This window comes from Pteronotus mesoamericanus, unplaced genomic scaffold, assembly GCF_021234165.1.
Source record: "Pteronotus mesoamericanus isolate MK-2021 breed Mesoamerican mustached bat unplaced genomic scaffold, CSHL_Meso_final contig_105, whole genome shotgun sequence".
Lineage (NCBI taxonomy): Eukaryota > Metazoa > Chordata > Mammalia > Chiroptera > Mormoopidae > Pteronotus > Pteronotus mesoamericanus.
The window spans coordinates 12,054,286-12,074,951 of record NW_026555006.1 but is presented as its reverse complement, the minus strand read 5'-3'; the positions used below and the strand labels follow the sequence as shown (position 1 = coordinate 12,074,951).

General features: G+C 47.0%; 1 protein-coding gene across 1 annotated transcript in view; it reads left to right on the top strand.

Annotated features, from left to right (window-relative positions):
- The window catches only part of KANK4 (KN motif and ankyrin repeat domains 4), a 34,181-nt gene extending 15,518 nt beyond the window's left edge, over positions 1-18,663 (top strand). Inside the window, exons 5-11 of the mRNA XM_054574041.1 lie at positions 342-453; positions 3,115-3,333; positions 4,900-4,987; positions 7,224-7,434; positions 8,723-8,865; positions 12,355-12,555; positions 18,409-18,663. Of these exons, the coding sequence (XP_054430016.1) occupies positions 342-453; positions 3,115-3,333; positions 4,900-4,987; positions 7,224-7,434; positions 8,723-8,865; positions 12,355-12,555; positions 18,409-18,513 (1,079 nt within the window). The 3' untranslated portion in view covers positions 18,514-18,663. The remainder of the gene's footprint in view (positions 1-341; positions 454-3,114; positions 3,334-4,899; positions 4,988-7,223; positions 7,435-8,722; positions 8,866-12,354; positions 12,556-18,408) is intronic.
- The last annotated feature ends 2,003 nt before the right edge of the window (positions 18,664-20,666 follow it).

Sequence of the window (20,666 nt, the reverse complement as noted above, 5' to 3'; positions counted from 1 at the left end):
GGGAGGGAGAAAGAAAAGTAGAGAAACGTCAATGTGCGAGAGAAACATCTATCAGTTGCCTCTTGCATGTGCCCAACTGGGGACCTGGCCTGCAATCCAGGAATATGCCCTGACTGGGAATTGAACCAGCAGCCTTTTGGTTCTCAGGCCAGTGGTCAATCCATCGAGCTACACCAGCCAGGGTGCCCTCAAAAGATTTGATTGACACTATCTAGTTCCCTCTCCCTTTCTACCTCTTCACACACCCTCAATCTGTGTCCTCTCAAAGCAAGAGTCTTGGTTTTGCTGCATTCTGGGGCATCTCCGAGATCATTCTAACCTGTGATGTTATGTCTGCCTAGAGATCTCCCCGTCGACCAGCCTTAAATCCATAATGAAAAAGAAAGACTATGGCTTCCGTGCAGGAGGTAATGGGACCAAAAAGAACCTTCAGTTTGTTGGGGTTAACGGTGGGTAAGCATCGCTCATGAAGCCCAGACTGCCCTCCATGCTACCTATTCCTGTGTTGTCCTTAGCGCTCTCTTTTCCTAGGGGAAAGCATCTGGTTTTCATTCCTCTTCAAGGGAATTAATCTCAACGGCCCTTTAAAACTGCATCTTGGGTTTGCATGTGTTTGGCTCCTTGCCAGCTATAGTGGTCTGTTGGATCCTGTGCTTTTAATATGTCTTAGCTTTGGTGTCCCCCGGGGCCAGGATTTCAGTGGCTTCTGGGAGTTTAGGAGGCACATGGGCCCTTTAAGGAAGACATGTAATCGGAACCACAGCACTAAAACTAGGACGAGCTCTTAATTTGAACTTCAAATTTCATCCATTTAATATTTTTTCTTCCTTTTACTAACTTACTGCAAACCAAACCAGTATTTTTTAAGATGAAGAAAAACAACCAATGTCTACTGACTCAGAACAGGAACCAAACCTTATATATTCTAGAGAATAAATCATCAGATTTAGAGTATTTTCTAAATCAGTCATTCAACAAACATTTATGAAACGCCAATGATGTCTTAGGTGGTGGGGACAAAAATGTCCAGTAAATCGTTGTCCCTGCCTTTATCTCCCAGTTTGGACCTGGGCAGAGATAGTGCAGGAAGTAAAGAGAAAGTGCTGTTATGACGAGATGAGTTCTGATAGAAAGGAAGTGTAGTATGATGGGGAAACCCAAAGGGGGCCCCTGGTCCAGCCGGGGACGGGATGGGGGGGCGGGGGGCCGGGGCGGGGGGACCTGGGGGCTGGCAGTGCTCAGGAGTCCAGAAGAGGTCAGAACCCCTAATAATTTGGGTCAGACCAGAAGGAAGGCACCAGATTCAAATACCAGTGACATTACAGTTGCATATTCGGTGAGGGAAATATAGCAGATGAAATGGGGTCATAGGAGAGTTGCTATTCCCATTCCTCCTAATGTCAGACACTGTAGCCTGAGGAGAATCCATTTTGTGTTGAGGTTTCACCAAGAAAAGGAAGATCAACTTAATCTTAAAGTCTAAAGCAGGCCCCTGGCTGCTGGCTCCTGTCTTTCCTCTTTCAAATGTGCCGAGTCAGGCCCATCTCAGGGGCCTCTGCATCTGCTGTCAACCCGCTCCCCCCGCCCGCTGAAGGCTTAAAGTGCTCCTTTCCCAGATATTTGTCAGGACTCAGTATTCTTCACTCTAGCGCAGTGGTTTTCAACCTTGGCTGCACCTTGGAAGTCCTGGGGGAACCTTAAAAAATAGCAATGCCTGGGTCCCCTCCCCAAAGACGCCAGTTTAATTAGCCTGGAGTGTAGTACAGGTACCGGGAATTTTAAACACTCTCAAGTGATTCTAATGAGCAGCTGAGGTTAGAAACTTCTGCTCTAATTAAAGGAGCCGCTCCTCCCATCACTCTGCCCCGCGGTCCTTTATTGTTTTATTCAATGTTCAGTATTTACTATCTGAATATATTGTTCGCATGCTTATTTTCTGCCTCTCCCTATTAGAATATAAGCTGATTTAGGACAGGGACTTCAGTGTAGCATTTAGAACAGTGCCTGGCACATAGTCAGTGCTCAATAAATTTCTGTTGAATGAATGAACTTCCAGGTGAAGTTTTTATGGAAACAATTTTAAGACCAGAACTGCTTGGTGAACTGCTTGTTATATCCCCTATTCTCTCAATCGCAAAAGCAAAAAGTTGTTCCAATCACAACAGTGGAGGAAATATCTTGGGTTTAAACAAGACAGAATATGAGCATACCGAAAAACAGGCCGGGTTTGCAAATGCAGTGAACATAGGGGCTCTCGTTCAGAGAACAGGCATGAGGGGGTTCAGTGGAAGCTGTGGCCGCTGGGCTCCCGTGGTCTCTGTGGCAGTGTCCCGTGGCCCTAAAGCCCCAAATCTACATCCATTGGAAGTCTCCTATTGACCTCAGCAGAGGAACCAATAGATCTTGCAGGACTTTCCCCCATGGCCCCTGGTCTCCCACCTCAGTGGGGTTGAATCTAATTGAACATAAGGATTATAGCTGGAGAGGGAGGACCACGAGTGAAGTGGGGGCCCGTGCCACTTGCTTCAAGCAATAGCTGAAACAGGCTGCAGCTCAGAAAGGCAAACGCTGGGTTCAAGTACCCCAACTGGGAGTAGACAGAGACAGTTCCTTCTTTGTTAGGTGTAAGCTGGACTAGAACAAGGGGCTAAAGGGAAGCCTCACAATCACCCAAAGACAGGCAGATTTGTCAGGCAATTCAGAAAACTAAGAGTTGGGGAAGAGAAGCATTTCTCTAGATGTGGGCCCTTTCCTGGAGGCATTAGGATTCCAGAAGCACATGGTTGCATAAACACCTTGGACTGCCTGTCTGGATCATCCGAATGCATTGGTCAATTAGAGCATGTGCTGTTTGTGTGTTTGCTGCAAAGATCTTAGTTCCTTTTCTTTTCTCCCCAAATGGCCTCTGACGTTAAGAGTCAGAGCTCTTAACCACACTTTTCTCTGACACCAAGGTCCCCAGGAGTCCCCTTGTCCAGGCCTCAAGGTATAGTTAATGGAGAACGTGGTTAGCAAGCTGGGCGGTGTTCTCTAAAGCCCACCTAGGTCTCATTCATGTTGACATGGGCATTGGGCAGGAAGCACGGAACGAGCCACCTCTGTCTCCTTTCCCAGCTACGAGACCACCTCCAGTGAGGAGACCAGTGGCGAAGACAGCTCCCCAGAGGACTTGTCTGACAGTGAGGCTGAGAAGAAATGTGATGGCCCAGAACATAGGCGGGACAAGGATGCCCACGCCAGCTGCAAGGGGGGACAAAGCATCTCTGAGAGCACCTGCGACACAGGCCAGGAAAGAGGACCTGGGGAAGAACCCCTCCTTCCCAAGGCCGAGCGGTGAGTCAGATGGGTATAGATGGGGGCACCTGAACCTCTGAGAAAAGACAGGAACATTTATTCATTCTTCTGTTCAATCATTTGTTCATTTGTTTATTCCTTCACCAATGTTTACTGAGGTTTTAATCTTTGCCATGCACTGTGCACTGGCTGAACTAAACAGATGTAACTCCTGCTCCATGGGATTTACTGTCATCGATTGGGCTCTACATAGAAAGCTAACATTGACCTAGCACTGAAAATGGGAAGGACTCTATGGGTATTATGTAATTTTAAAAACAATCTTGCAGGGTAGAAGTGATTATAATATTGACTTTACAGGTGTGAAACAGAGACTCAGAGCAGTTAAATGACATAGCTCGGAGTGGGGACTCTGACCAGGTCTTTTCTGATTTTACCCACATGCTTTTCTGCCGCTCCCATTGGCTCTGCTGATGAAACTCTTAAAATGATGGGAGGTCATGTGGCATGATGGAAAGAGTACTTTAGAGTTGGGGACACCGGGATTCAAATCCTATGCATGCACAGCATTCTTTTAGACAAGGTACTTCAGTTTCTTCATCTGTAAAATGTAGATAACAGCAACCCGATAGGTTTGATCTCAGGACTGGATGAGAAAAACTGTGTAAAATACCTAATGTAGTAGGTTCTCAATGCATGGTAGAGATAAGCATAGTAAATACCATTGTCACCATTGTCATTCGTCCCAGCCAGGCTGCCCGAGTGATGAGCAGTCAATGCTGGCTGATTGTCAAGCGAGTCCGCAGGGCTGCTCCAGCATGGTAACGCTGCAAGGACATGATGAGCGAGTAGGGCTTCTCGGTGACGATGCCACTAAGTCCCAGTTCAGATCTCTCAATGCTCAGTCGGCCCTTGTACTAACACAGGAAGAGTGTTTATCATTGCAACCACCTAGCTTAATTGGTTTTCATTTTATTGACTCTATTAGCACTTATGGTGTCTTTCATGGAAGAATAACTTGAAGAAATTTGCTGGTATAGATTATTGGGTTCTTTGAAGTTTTCAAGGCAGTCAGGCAGAAAATGTTTGGTCCAGCCCTGGCTGGTGTGGCTCAGTGGACTGGGCGCCAGCATAAGGACCAAAGGTTGCTGGTTCAATTTCTGGTCAGGACACATGCCTGAGTTGAGGGCTACATCCCCAGTTGGGGGCCTGCGAGAGGCAACTGATTGAGGTTTCTCTCACATATCAATGTTTCTCACTCTCTCTTTCTCCCTCCCCACCCTAAAAATAAATAAATTTTTTTTTTAAAAAAAAGGAAAATATTTTGTCCCAAGTCAAAAAGACAACCGTCCTTTGCCCAATGTGTCAGGAATTGCAGTTGGGCCCCCAGCATAACAGGGCAATGTGCTCGACTCTCTCTTCAGAAGAGCTCATCACCAGGACACTGTATTCACCACATATTTCTGAGAAACACCCCTTATCCTGGGAAGTTGCCCATTGTGGATGTTTAAACTGCTAAGAATGGAAGTCAAGGTAGAGAATAGCCTTTTTAAAAAAATTATTATTAATCAACATGGAGTCTGATATGTATATTTTTTTCTTTAGATATAAACCCTCTGAAGAATTTCTTAATGCATGCCGGGCATTGAGCCAACACCTGCCAGAAACTGGGACCACCACCAACCAGCTCTTGGTACTCTGATTTTTCATTGTCATGTAGAGATTCTGTATTGTTTAAGCTGTTAGTTCCAACTAGGTGACTTTGGTCCCTTGCCTGAGGCAGCAGTGTCAGTGTGCACGCAGGAACCCCTTTCCTCTGGGTGTTCTCTCATTTGCCCGAGTGCTTACCTATTGCCTAAAATGCTGGAGTATGCTGGGAAAGTGGGACGGTGGGTATGCCAAGCACCGGGCCAAGAAAGCAGGCATGGTGCTCAGAGGCTTTTACCACGGGCTATTACCCATTGCATCCTGAATGTCTCTTATAAAATTATTTGTGGCTTAGGCTCAAAATTGCCTTGCAATTTGAGGGAACTGTGGGTAGAGTGGAAAAGAGCACGTGGAATGCCAACCATGGTTTCTATCCCCAGGAGCGCTATTGATGAGATATTGGGCTAGCCTGCTCAACACTCAGAGCCTCAGTTTCCCCATTAATAAAATGAGGATAGTAGGCAGCCTGTGTCCACTTACCCTCAAATCCTGGCATTTAATTTTGTAGTTTTTACTCTTTTTTCTTGAAGTGTACCTATGGGTCAAGAGACCAAGAGCAAGAAACTACATCCTTTTTCTCTCTAAACATGTAACTGTGGGGTTCTACTTTTAATCAAGAGATACAAGTTGTAAGAGCAGCTGATAAGACCCATTGCGTAAAAATTTGTAAGCATTTTCAAAGCACTTTCTTCTCTTTTGCAGAAGAGCTGTGTAAGTAAAAACAATCGATTCAGCCCAACCCATTACTTTATTTTAGCTGATTTGGCTTCCTAGATTGTTAAAACACAAATATATGTGGATGTTGTTTAAAACTTGTGTTATTTATTCTTAAATGAATTACAGAACTAAGCTATTTCTTAGTTTTCCATTTAAAATCTCCCACTATGTTCCTTAATATTAGGATCTTTCTTCATATCCTCTTAAAGATTCCATGACTAAAGGAGATACTATATAAAAAAGTGTTTCAGCCACAAACGGTTCCACTGTTTCTGCCCAGAAAAGCAGAGGATATGGAAACCTGACACCACATCCAGGTTAGGATCACAGCACAAGACCCCCTGCCACCCTACCTTAGAGACAGAGCAGGTTGTACAAGGACCTCACTCTGTAGGGCCGTAGGAGGTTAGGGAGCCAGCCCCTTTTTACACCCCCATTTTGTGGGTAAGAGACAAGTAAAGTTCAAAAGGTTGTATGACTTCCAAGGTCACACAACTGAGCCAGAACTTACACCTGGCCACATTGGTTTAGTGACTCCAAATCCAGTGCTTTTTCCAAAATGAGTATGAAATTATTTCTTATTCTCACATTCCCATGGGTAAATAACCTAAACATGTTCCATTTTAAACACTGAGGTCATGTCACGCAGAGAGTTGATGTCATTTGCTTCGGAGCTCTACTCATCCGTGATTCCACGGAGCTGAACGCTGTCAGGGGCGTCCAACCTGCGGCCTGTGGGCTGCACGCAGCCCAGGATGGCTAGGAATGCAGCCCAACGGAAAATCATATATTTACTTAAAACCTTGTTTTTGCTCAGCAGTTTTCATTAGTGTTTGTGTATTTAATACGTGGCCCAACAACTCCTCCCCTTCCAGTGTGGCCCAGAGTTACCAAAAGGTTGGACACCTCTGCTGGATGGTGGGGTCCTGCCATGGGCTGTTCAGCTATTTTCCCTGAAGGCCCTAGCAACGCTTAAAAGCCAGAGATAATTCAAGTGCAGCTGTTTGGGTTTTGTTTCAAATGTAAGTTGGTCATGTTGTTTGTCTTAGCTCTCAGCATGCATTTTCCCCATTAGTAAAATATTGTGACTTTCCATTTACGTCTATTGAAAACACATAGGAGAGTCTGGGCTAAGGTCAATAAGGCTGGCTGTATGCCCGTGAAAGAGAAGGTCTTGGTTGGATGTGACCTAAACTTAGAGCAGACTCAAACTGTCACCTAGTGAACTGCCTTGGTGCTAGTTACTGTGTTGGGCTCCCACTGCTCTCCACCTCACGTGGGGAAGGAGCAATCGACCACACAGGTTCAAAGTATGTTGCTGCACCCTCCACCCCCCCCCCCTCCCTCTGAGCCCACCATGAGTCAATCACGTGAGAGCTGGAGAGAACTGAAGGGATAGAGGGGGGAGCATCCAAAGCTGACTTTTCCTAGTAAAAACTAACACCCCCCACTGGAGCACCCCAGGCCAAAGAACCTTCTGGAGTTGGAATCTTTTGCTATTTCAGAAGCAAAGCTTGAATACCATCAGTCAAGAGTGGTTTCGCGTCTCTAGCCGGAAGTCGTCTAGTCCTGCTGTGGTGGCCGCCTACCTCCAGCCTCACTCCCCACACTTCCTAAAGCTGCTTGTCAACTTGGCTGATGGAAACGGGAACACAGCCCTTCACTACAGTGTGTCCCACTCGAACTTCTCCATCGTCAAGCTGCTGCTGGAGACAGGTCAGAAATGGCGGCGCCAGCGCAGTCTGGGTCCCGCCAGGAAGGGCAACGCTTGCACTCACGTCTTTCCAGCGAGGGGACTCTTCTGCTCTGAGTTCCTTCTGTAACTAGGAACTGGGATAGACCATGTTGCTTCTATTATATCATTTATTTTTCACCATACTCTTGTGATGTGGGTTATTATTATTCTCATGTTGCAGTTGAGGAAACTGAGGCTCAGAGAAAGTAGCAAGGATATAAAGGCAGGAATACCATTCTGAACAATAACAGTAATAACAGCACTCACTGAGCACTTAACTGTCTGCTAGGTGTTGTTCTAAGTACTTTAAACATATAAATTCATTAAATTTCACAATAACCCTATGAGGCACGTTCTGTTATTATCCCCATTTTACAGAGGAAAGGCTAAGTGACTTGATCTCCTGAGATTGTTTTGTTATTGCCCAAGAGAGACACATAAGCTTTTCAGGTAAGCAAAAGTACAAGGAAGATTTTGTTTTCCCCATAAAGGGTGGGATTGGCTATACAACAGATAACAAGCTGATAATCTATCTCCTTTAGTGGAGAAGGATGCGAATGCCTATTTCCAGGGCTACACAAGTTTCTTTTGAATTCTCATTTAATACTTCATCTTCAAAATAAGCCATTTTTTTATTATTATGAAATGTATATTCTTAATTGTTTTAGCATAAAATATTACAGAGTTTTCCCCCCTCTGTTTTTCAAGTGAGATTGTTGTTCCTAAAGCTTTTCCATATTTATCCTGTGGCATTTTTCATGCCCCCTTGTACATTGGACGGCACATTCCTAGGCCTCGTAAAGGATATACAAACACAGCCACCAGTTTAAGAGTGACTCACAAACAAAGAGTGAAGCTTAAAATGCACAGCTGTGGGCATACATGGCCAGCTGAGCCGTGGGCTCTAGAGCCAGGCAGACCCGCATCCTGGTCCCACTGCACCTTCGCTTCAGCAGTTTACGTAGGTTCACTGACCTCCAGTGTCCTCATCTGTAAAATGGGAATAATGTCTGTGATCCCAAGGCGGGTCATTGGCCCCTTTGGCCATGTCTGATTCTGCTGCAGAACTTCCTTGCTGCATAGCCTCAGAAAACATGTGAAGAAAAGTAGCCAGTTTTAAAGGCTGCTAAAAATATAAAACATTGATTCTGCCCCTGGGAAAGGATTGCTCTATTCCATTTTAACCAGCAGCATCCTGTTGAACAGGCGAAGACAGTCGCGCCTCTGGCCCCTTGGGAGCTATTCCAGCGCGCATTGCTTCTCTTGCAGGCGTCTGCGATGTGGATCATCAGAACAAAGCTGGCTATACTGCCGTGATGATCACTCCCTTGGCTTCTGCAGAGACAGATGAAGACATGGCTGTCGTCTGGAAGCTCTTAAGAGAAGGAAATGTGAACATACAAGCTACCCAGGTAGGAGGTGTGAACCTGATCTCCACGCTAGTAAATGTGGGAACCTCTCGTGTTTATTCTGCCAGTGGGGTGAGAAACTCCGTGTAAATCTGTGTAGAGTTTTTTAACCCAAGAAGGCTGGGGCTTCCAAATGGCGCCTGTCCAAAGCCTGATCATTTGGTTTCCTCAAAAGTTCCTGAGACCCAGACAGGCTGGGACAGAGGTCAGGACACTTGTAATCTATGTCCCAGTGTGAAATTGGGAAAATTCCATCTGGATTCAACTTCTTGAACTAAATGTTCCCTCAGTTAGCACCTTCAGAAGGCATTTGCTAGTTGGCTGCTCTAGGAAGCCCCTGCAGGTGAGCCATCTTAATCATGAGTTACAAAGCAGTTTAGTGTGGGGGTGTCTCTGTTCATCTTCTGGGCCTCTCTTTTTGAGAACACAGAGTAGGGGTATGGTTCTAACCCAATAGAGCTTTGAGTTAGACAAGGCTCCATTACCAAAAGGCCACTTACCCATCTTTAGCCAATACAAGAACAAGTAGAGTCCATTCAACTTTCCTTTCCCCTCCTAGATTGACCATAGATGGTAGGCTAACTATTAAGAACTGTAGGGGTTTGGGATTTTACTTTACTTTAAAGCTAACAAGTTATCATGCTATAGCATCATGAATGCCGGCAGATGACATGAGGGCACATGTGCCAGAGACAAAGGACAGAGTATTACAGCAGTAGTAGCAGTGACAGCATTGGTATTGACACCAGTTCCCTGAAAACCAATTCCCCATTCCCCCAGGGCAGCGTGAGGAGGGCCAGATCCCTGCGCACAGAGTGAGCTGTGTTACTGGAGAAGAACTCTGAGCTTAGGGAACTGAATCATTCATACTGGTCAGTAAGCCCGTCTGCCCTCTGTTCTGGAGGAGACACTCTCTGTCTTCCAAAGCTGTTCACTGTACAAGTATCCTTAAAAAGATAGTCTAAAACGAAAGGGCAGATAGTGCCTCACTCACAAGATGTGCATAAGCCAAGAAACTCCTAGAAAATTGTCTCCCGACATATTCAACTCCACTCCCCTACAACCACCGAAGTGATTGCACACAGTAGCCTAACCTGATGGCAAAGTCGCTTTGCGGACTTTACCTAATGGCCATCCTATTGAGGTCAAGAAACAGGCATTGTAGATCACATTCTGGTTTTCAAAGTATTGTCACTCACCTACAACTCCTACACCATAAGACTCAAGCTGTTTTCATTTTAATGTTTCCCATAAACATTAATTTTTTTCTAAATTGTCCTTCTTGCAAGAGGGGATGCTTACCTGTGATCAAAATCAACACCACTACCACCCCTCTTTTTTTAAATTTATGGAGCAGAAACTGATAGTTTAGGAGGGTAAGGGACTCAGCCCAGGTCATCAAAGGAGGGATGGGAATTCATAGCTACAGCTGCTCCTTTCCGCTCCCCCTGGGGCCTTTATGTACGAGGAGAGGGTGCGGGGGACCAGGTTAAATGGGAGGGAGCTGGGAGGCTGGGAGTCTCCTGGGATAAGCTACTTATTTCGCCTTGAACCTCCAGGGTCAGCGCAGCACCTGGCATGCAGCAGTGCTCTGTAAATGCTCATTAACGTAAATTGTAGTGAACTGGACCAGGAGGGAGGTGATGAAGGACAGCGCCCTGAGTCAGGCAGAGGGGCCAATGTGACGACAATCTGCATATGTCATCTGGTTTTAATACCACTTGGAGAGAGGGGTCTGGGTAGAAACCTTGCGATTTGGTTAGTTCAGTAAACAGCCATTACTTCAGGGCTGAGTATGAGCAAACCAAAAGGGAAAGAGACTTCTCTGGAAAGATCTGTCTGGGTTCTAGAGAATGGAGAACCAGAACACCTGATAATACATTCCCACGTTCTGAACACTTGTCGTATATTATCTCTAACCCTCATAATGGTGGTAATAGCTGACACTTGCTGAGCATTTGCTATGCGCTTAGGTCTCACAACAACCCCATGAGGCAGGTAATATTGTTAATCATTTCCATTTTACCAGACCACGAAAAGTCACCGAGAAGTTAACTTGTCCAGATTCACATAGGTGGTAAGTGGCAGAGCCAGGAGTTTTGTGATTGCCACCCCCCTTTCTTTTTCTTAAGCCCCAGAGTTGTGGGTGGGGAAGCACAATCCATCAGTGACGGCAGATTGGCACTTTAATCAGTGAACACATCAGCGAACATGTCTTAGCACTTTTTACTTGTAAGACATTGTGCCCAGGGCCACGGGGGTTCTGAAAGAGGAGAAAACATAGTCCTTGCCTCATTTTTGCGACCTTACAACATCCAATGTTCTGTCAGAAGGACAAGCCTGACCCGCGTGGAACCTGAGAGAACCATGAGGGCAAATATAACCAATTGCTATAAAAGAATTATGTATATACACGAAAAGCTACGAGAAATGATGGGCAATTTGTAATCAGAAAAATTACTACTACATAATATTACATTTACAACCTTTATCTTATTTGATTTCTACAAGATCCCTGTGAAGTACATAGGGCTGATCATTATTATATTAATTTTTAAGAAAAGAGAAGCCATGGCTGATGTGGCTCAGTGGATTGAGTGCCAGCCTGTGAGCTGAAAGGTCGCTGGTTCGATTCCCAGTCAGGTCACGTTGCTGGGTTGTGGGCCAGGTCCCCAGTTGGGGATGTGTGAGAGGCAACCTATCTCTCACACATTAATGTTTCTCTCCCTGTCTTTCTCTCTCCCTGGCCCTAACTCTAAAGATGAATAAATAAATAAAAATCTTTTTTAAAAAAAGGAAGAAAGAAAGAAAAGAAAAGAGAAATCAAGATTCAGGGAAGACACATGAGGTGGCCAGTGTCATGCGCTAGGAAACAGCAAGACCAGAGCTTGGACTCACTCACTCTCTGACTCATAGGGATGTAGAGAATTGTCAGTGGGTATGGATTAGAAATGACCACAGGGCCATGCAAGATCTTGGACAGGAGGGTTTTGGTGTCATTAAACTGAAAATCCCAGAGGCGCTTGGAGCAGACCAAGGCTCCCTGGAGGAGGTCAGGCTGGGGCAGGCAGTAGGAAGTCATGGTACTGAAACATTCAACCCTTCACTTACCCCATCATTCAACACATATCAGCACGTACTAGGTGGTAGGCAGTGGGGAGAAGGAGGTGAAAAAGGCAGTCCCTGCCATCAAAAATTTCAGTCTAAGAGAAAGGGATTGACAGGTTGTAACACCATGTGGTAAGTGCTGTGTCATCTATCCCATGCCTGGTTGTCGGTAGAGGGCTTTAGAGAGGATGTAGCATTAGACTAGTGTCTTAGAAAATGAGTGGAAGTTTGCCAGGTGTTTAAGAATGTGTCCCCTACCAAGGGCAGAAGAAAATTCAGTCCATTGGTCACTTTCTGGAGAAGTTATCCCTGAGCACGCCCAGGCAGGACAGGAGTCCTTCCCCGCAGGCAGCGGCCTCACCCGGCCCTGGGCTCTGTGTGCAGGGAGGCCAGACTGCGCTGATGCTGGGAGTCAGCCACGACAGGGAGGACATGGTCCGAGCGCTGCTGAGCTGCCAGGCGGATGTCAACCTGCAGGACCACGATGGATCGTCGGCCCTCATGCTGGCCTGTCACCATGGCAACGCCGACATGGTGCAGCTGCTGCTGGCACACCCGGCCTGTGACAGCAGCCTGACAGACAAGGTGAGATGCACAGGCAGTAACGAGAAGATGTTTCCCTTCCTGAAAAGCACCCTGCCAGCCAGCAGAACCCAAGGAACCACTTGGCAATAGAAACAGAATCAACCTCAGAATTGACCTGTTGTGGGATTTAAATGAGATAATCCATGGCAAATGCTTGGAGCCTTGGATTTGGGAAACCCCAAACCCTAGCCTTTCACGCCATCGTGAGGGAATGTGCCCAGGCCTGGCCAGGGCCCGGAACCTTGCCTGGTCCTGGCTAGAACAGCATGCGGGCTGTAAGGCGGCAGCTTGGATGGAGAGCCTCTGCCCTTCATGGGGACTCCCAAAAGGCTGGAGGAAGCTACCAGGGAGACGTTATGTCCACTCTCTGACAGTGACCCACCTTATAGAATAGCCCATTTCATCAAGCCAGCCTGCTTGAAGTTGCAATGCCAGACACGTGCTTCTTTAGTAAACTTCTTTGTAAGGTGACAGAAATGATGATAATGATGGTGGCGATGATAATGACATGATAACAGTTCCATGTATCAAGTGCTTTCTCTGGGCCAGGCCCCATACTAAGCATTTACCATGGGCCATCCCATTTAAATCACACAACTACCTTGTTATGTTAACTTGTTGATGCCGTTCATTTGCTCACAAGAAAATGGAGGCACCAAGTGGTTCAGTAACATAACCAAGATCACACAGCAAGTGGAACACTTCTCCATCAGGTTCCTAAACCTGAACTCTTAATTGCTGCATCATCGTCTTGGTTGTCACATTACGGGTTCATGTTTCTGGTTCTCTGCTGAATCCTTGCACCTAACAGAGTATCTGCCACATACCAGGTGAATGAATCAACAGTTGAATGAATGAACCCCTAAACTTCAGAAGTAAGTTGTCAGGATGTGATCCTGTGACTGATAGTTGCAGCAGGTAATATTTCCGGAGTACTCACAGGAACTGAATTCTTTCTGTGCACTAATTCTCAATAATCCAGTGAGGTAGATAGTGCAATCTCATTTTTTTAATGATAAGAAACAGAGGCCTAGAGAATTTATGTAGCTACCATAAAGTCTGAAGTTGCTGATTCTCAGAGCAGGTTTAACTCCAGTGTTCTTAATGTTGGCACCAGAATTTAATGCTTTAAACAGACTTCTGTATATTTCCTTAACATCCTCAGTTCAAAAGGAATAAAGGCCGGGGGAGGGATAGAGAGCCCTCTCTCTTCCCAGGGACAGCCTCTTACTAAACTACATCTGAACTACCCTAGATTGTTCCATCAGTGACTCAAGCTGCTAGGTCCCTGACATCACACAGCAGGAAGCAGGCGCCCCGGTTCAATGTCTTCAGGTCCCGTGAACCCCTGCTTCACCCCAAAGCTATTTCTGAGATAATTAGAAGAGACAGACCCTCTCGAGATGCATGTAGGAACTGTGGTGGGCTGCTGGAAATAAGAGGCTCCTGTTCCAAACGTCGCCCATCCAGACAAAGGATCTGTGTCAGTGGGCGTCCTGCCTCGGGGAGGAGGAGGCAACCCGTTAATCTGGAGCAGGCCCAGGGCCTCTTAGGAGTGGCCACTCCTGTTGTCTCTGGGAGGCCTGAGAGGGCAGGCCTGTGAGACAGGGGCATGAGCTTTGGAAGTCCCTGGTTAGCTGGGATAATCAGGCAGTGACGCTGAGAGCGTCTCCTGGATGCCTCTGGAGATGGGTCACAGATGAGAGAGCGTTAGGTGGCTGTGGCTGCCTTCAGGAGGTGGAGGAAGAGTCGTGGTGGGAGGGCTCTGTCGTACTTCAAATGGCTGCGGTGAATGTTAGAAGTGTGGGCGTGAGACCCTCATGACTCTGAAACTGGGTTCAGTGACAGAGCTTTGGGCCCATTCACCTAACCACTGCGAGCCTCTGTGCGCTCATCTGTAAATGGAGAGAGTAAATAGACGTTACCTAAGTATGGTAATATTTGCAAAGTCCGTATCCTGCACCTAGGAGGTACTCGGTTGATGGTAACTGTAATTGAAATAGGTGAACAGCGAGCTGAAACGAAACAACCACTAACTACGTCAACAAGTAGGGTCCTTGGCATTTGCAGGCAGAGTCTGGGGAAAATAGGAAGCATGAAGGTCTGGAATTAGGTAGGGGAGCCCCTCAGAGGAGACTGGCCCCCAAAGGGTGAAACCAAGTGGTCAGCATGGTTGGTTTAGTCCAGTGGTTCTCATTCCAGGGTGATTTTGCCCTTCAGGGAGATTTGGCAATGTCATTTTTTTAAAAATATTTTTTAAATCCTCATCTGAGGATATGTTTTTTTATTGATTTTAGAGAGAAAGGAAGGAGGAGAGAGAAAGAGAAACATCAGTCGGTTGCCTCCCATATGCACCCTGAGTGGGGATCAAACTGGCAACCTAGATATGTGCCCTGACTGGGAATAGAACCTGCAACCTGTTGGTGTACAGAATGACGCTTCAACCAACTGAGCCACCGGCCAGGGCAGCAATGTCATTTTCATTTGTTCCGAGTGAGGGAGAAAGTGTTCCTAGCATCTAGTGAGTAGAGGCCAGGGATGCTGCTAAACAACTACAATGCACAGGAACAATGAAACATTACAAATTATCTGGCCCAACATGTCAATAGTGCCATGGCCGAGAGACCCTCGTATAAGTGAGTGCTAAAATCCAGATAGGATTAGACAACTATCTCGGTCAAGTGCTACATCAGGAAGAGCCAGGCCAGGGTTGAGGATGAGGTCGGCTGCCATTCAGGGCAGGACTGGAAGCCTGGAAGTGAGGAACCGGACAGCTAAACGGGACGGCTGCAGAAGCCTGTCATAGCGGAAGGTGGAGAGGCGTGAGGTGCCCAGTGAGCACAGGGGTGGCTGGGCGGTACGGGTGGCAGCTCCACAGGGCGTCCTAGGCCCCACCTATGGCCCAGTCACTTGCTGCCTGCTCAGGTCAGGGTCAATGCAGGATTCACACCCAAAGTTCCCAAGGGTGATGTGGATGAGAATTTCAGTGTCAGCTGGGGACTGCTGACTGGGACCCTACCGAGCACCAAGCCCTGTGCCTCAAGCTTTACATTGAAAGGCAGATTCCAGTCCTCATCATGATCACCATATCATTTCAATGTTCACCCTTCCCATGGCGCTCGGGTGCGGGGATTACTTGGTAATTCCCTTAGAAACCTGAGAGAATTAAAGTCCTGAAACTGTCTCATCTTATCAACAGTTAACGGTCAATCTAAACGCAGATCTCCCAGAACAGCCAGCAAAGCATGTTCTCTAGGTTTCAAAGGCAGTTCAGGAAATCGACCACCCAGCCTCTTGGGCTTGCAGAAGTGAGGAGGACAAGAAGGTGGTGGTGGCGAGGACTGAGCCCTGGCCCCCGAGGCTCACCCTATGAAGGGCTTCGTTTTCTGAAACCCTTCATTGGGTGAAACACTCCTCAAATTGAAAGCAAAGACTCTGCCTTGTTCATCTTTGCCTGATATCTAGTGAATTCTTGTCATATTGAAAGGCAGCCCACCAGCACACACATGTGCACCCACACATGCACACAGGAGTGCTGGCTTCCCGAGCCCCCTTGTCTCGGGGTCTGCAGCGTCGCTGAGCAGGGCATGCCACGCCTGGCCCCCGCTGGAGCGCCCGCCGTGGGCTGGTTCCCAGGGCTCTGGCAGAGGCATTTGAGAGACACTCCCTCTCCAGGAGGTCTCTCAGACCACACTTCCTGAGCTGAATGGAGCCCCTCACCCTTCGCATCTGCAGTTGAGAAGCCCACAGATGCAGGCTGCTATCTCCAGATGGGCCGAGTGCAAAGGTCCTTTGGGACTGGCCCAGTGGCTCTTTTCCATAATACAGTGATCACACCATCTTCGTGGTCATAGAGAGCCTCAGGGTTGACAAAGCCTGGCGATCATGTCCAAACTGCAGGGGACAGGCCTAAAACCCGGGCCCCTGTCTTGTGAGGCTTTTAAAAGATTTGTCTACTTAAAATCTTTGCTTTGTTCCTGACTTGCTCAATCCAAAAGAATTCATTAGGACTTCAGTTGCTCAGGATCTTCATCCCTTTGAAATGAGTACAGTGGCTCTCCGATGCCCAGCGCTGCCTCCTTCAATGGCGCGTACTGAGAGCCGACCAAGGGCGGCCCGGGGACAGGCCCTGGGACGCTTACGCTGGGCCACAGGAACAGGCCAGATCCAGTGCCTGGACTCACAGAGACTGAGATTTATCAAATAATCTGACAAATACCACTCATAAAGGATGATAAAAGAAAGCTGCAAGGAGCCATGAGGCTTCTGCAGGGAAAGAACTTCATGTGTTTGATGAAGTCCCTGTGCCGCTTTGGGCTCCCGCTGGCCTCTGCACACACACGCAGCGTCGTCCTCTCCTCTGAGCTCGCTCTTCCCCTGCTGGCTTGTTCGGCTTTTTGCTGTGATGTATGGTTGTCTGTGTGTGCAGAGCCCCGGTGGCAGCTGGGCTCCATCCGGGTGCACAGAGAAAAGACTGAAGAGTTCGAAGCATAGTGTAAACACTTCCCACCAACTTCTGTAGATACTTGACATTTTAGAAAGTAATTGCCCCCACATACAGTAAATGAGAAAACAAACTAGGGGGACCTTGTATCAATGTCCTTAATATTTATGCAACAAAATGTAATAATATTCACACTATTGGTGCTAAATAAGGATCATAGTTAGCCTCTGGTTTTGTCTGCAAATGAGTTACCAAAATAGTGGTTTTTGGAGACAGCTTGGTTTCAGAATCCTGGATACGTAATTGAGCTTATTCATGAGACTATGCTGCCCTCGCAGGCCGTGTCCACTGGGTCACGTCTGCCTTTCCCCTCGTCTCTCCAGCTGGCGCTGCCTGCGAGAGCCCCTCTGAAGGCAGCTGCAGTGGACCCAGCAGCTCCCTGCGTTACTGAGACAGCAGAAAAAGCACCAGGGGGTCGTGTACGGGGAGGTAATAGTATGCATGGCCTTCCACGCTGTGAGCCCACTTCTAACAGTTGGCGCTTAGAAAGTAATTAGAAATGGGAAAAGACTTTGAATGCCAAGTGTATGGTGATGAAGACTTGGATACCACTTGTGGCTCCAACAGAGGGGAAACAGTTCAGTAAGTTATGGAATATTATGTCACCAATAAGAAAAATTATATGTTCTGATGACTGTGTAAGAACAGAGAAAAATTGTACAGCATACCTTGGTAAGTTCAAAATACAAGCAGATTTAAAATTGATATATACTATCATTCCTCTGTTTAAAAACCAGTAATGAAGCCCTGGCTGGTGTGGCTCAGTGGTTTGAGTGCCAGCCTGTGAACCAAATGGCCGCTGGTTTGATTCCCAGTCAGGGCACATGCCTGGGTTGCAGACCAAGTCCCCAGTAGGGGGCGCACCAGAGGCAACCACACATTGATGTTTCTCTCCCTCTCTTTCTCCCTCCCTTCCCCTCTCTAAAAATAAATAAAATCTTTAAAAAACAAAGAAACAAACAAAAACCCCAGTAACAGATTTGCGTATGAGAAAAGACTGGAGGGAGACAGACTAGAATGCTTTCATGTAGAGCTGTGTAATAGAATAATGGAAGAGTTATTTTATTTTCTTTTCTCTGTTTTCCAATTTTTTTTAAAGTGTATTAAAAACCAAGTGACACTTTATTTCCATTGACATGAATTTCCCAGAAGTGACTATTGTTTCCGTGGAAGGGGGCCCGTTTCTCATGACTCCTACCATTTGACTCTCCTCCTCTGCTAGGGTCTCTGGATGCCTGGAATGGACTCCTGTGCCCCATGCATACCCCCTCCTCCCAATTCACCCTTCCTTTCTGGGGCGGGAGGCAGATAGGATAAAATTTGTTTCTCCTTTTCTTTCTCCCCTGTAGGCTGGCCGAACAGCTTTGTCCATCGCTCTGAACCCGCCTGCCCATGTGGAAATCGCAGGGCTTCTGCAGGCCCATGCAGAGCAGGGCAGGGCCCTGGGGCCCTAGGGGCCGTGCAAGAACTGGCAGCCAGGAACAAAGGGCTCCTTCTCTGGACTCCTCCCTCGCCCTTGGAGAGGGCATGGGTCACAGCCAGAGGGCCGCCCCTCAAGAGGAGAAGCTATGTCAAATATGCACATACATTCCCATTGTATAATTCTGCACATTAGGATGCTTTATAGTTTTGCCTTAGGCCAATCCCCCAGACAACTCAGGCTGCAGAGGAGGGCGCAAGGTGCAGGGTGCTTTGGTGTCATCTAAAATCCCAAGTATCTTCAGCCTGGAATTCATTCTTCGTGACTCTACCCTTTGTAGCATCGCTTAGTGAGCCAGCAAAGGAGCACATTAGAAAAACAATACTTTTTACATGGAATTTCAAAGTGCACCATCTTTTTGTTTTTTAACTGATTATATATGAAGATGTCCCCCTGACTATGCATGTCTAGAGAGGATGGGGGAGATTTAAATAGTTGTCCTGTCAAACATTTCCTAGGAGATCCTGGGAGAATCACCACGCAGAATGGTAAAACTGAACAAACTCCACTTGGGGCCTTTGTTCACTTGGGGTGGACAGAGAAATGTTAAACTCAGTCAAGGTGGAAAGAAGCACACTGGCATCAGGGCCAGATCTGCATCTGGACCATTGGTGAGGCATTTGAGTAGCTCCAGCTTCCTCCAAGGACATTGAAATTAATCAGGAAATCCAGTCCGGTGAAGCACACCGCCTGTATTTAGGCAGTCGGTTATGTCAGCTAGTCTGAAAAAAACAAAAGAATCAGAGTGTCCTCTTGGGGATGGGTTCTTGTCATCCAGAAGCCACCACATTTCCTCCATGGCCGTAGGGTAATCCCGGCTCCCTCCAGCCCTCATGAGTGAGTTATGAGCCCCACGAGGCTCTGAGGTTTCTGAGGCCCCAGACTGCGGGACCGTCCGGCGTGGGCTACAACAGCAGTGTGGGAGCCAGGCAGAGCCGGGCCTCCCCCGGGCTGACTCTCTCCATCGGACAGCTCTTCCTTAACTCCCATAATCCCCAGGCTCCTATGGACATGGCTCATATTCAGTGACTCACACAGGGTTATCTGCAAATTTGTTCTTTCTTAAAGTCTCTTATGCACAAAATCACCTTTTATGAAAAAGAAAGATATCAAAGTTCAGTGAGCCTCACATTGGAAACACAAAAGCTTGAGATCTTATTTTGACTGAGATGCCAATTTGCTCAGCGTCCCTTGGGTCAGGCACAAAACCTCCTTGGGCCCTAGTTTCATTATCTTTAAAGACAAAAATTATACAACCTACCTCCTGGGGGTGTTGTGCAAGGCACAGAGGATGGAAGTTTGGAAATCCACTTTTAATCCATAAAGACTGCCTACAGAAGTTTTCCATTAGGATTCATAAGAGAGGCTCACAGTCCCAGAGCAGGACACTGGCGTGTGACAGAGTTGCTCAGAGGTGGCAAGAATGGAGCAAATAATAAGCTAAAAATGCTTTAAGTGGGTTTATTTTGACCTCAAAGCACATTTTAAGAGCAAAACCCTACATTAATAAATAGTCTACTCCAGTGCTTCTCAAACTCTGATATGCGCACAGGTCACCTGAATGTAGTAGATCTGGGGAGGGGAGGGGAGGGGCTTGAGATTCTGTGCTTCTAACCAGTTCCCAGGGGATACCAATGTTGCTGGGCCACACCATACTTGGAGTAGCAAGGCCCTGGCCTTTGACTGTTTGTATATTAAAATGCTGCCCCTCAACCTTTTGTCTCAACATTTCTTTGCATTTCTCTGCTCTTGGTTCTTGGGAATTTGCCTTGTGAATCTTATTTGCTATTATGGTTCTGCAGTCAACAATGGGGTGGGTGGGCTCCATGTTCTGTGTTCAGACTCACTTCACCATCTACTTGGGAAAACAGAATGGTGAGGAGGTAGCCCAGAATAATGTAGGGGAGTCAATAATGGGTACCAGAGCTAATCTGAGAAAGTCAAGGGAGGCTTCCCGGAAGGGGAGGTATTTGAGCTGAAAACAAAGATTAGTCAATGTCACCCAGAAAAGGAAGAGGAGTAGGAGGTGAAGTGAGGTGAGAGTGCCAGGCAAGAGAAACCAGTGCTGCCAAGGATGAATGATGACAGAGCAGACATTTGAGGACCTTCATTCAGTTTAATAGGACT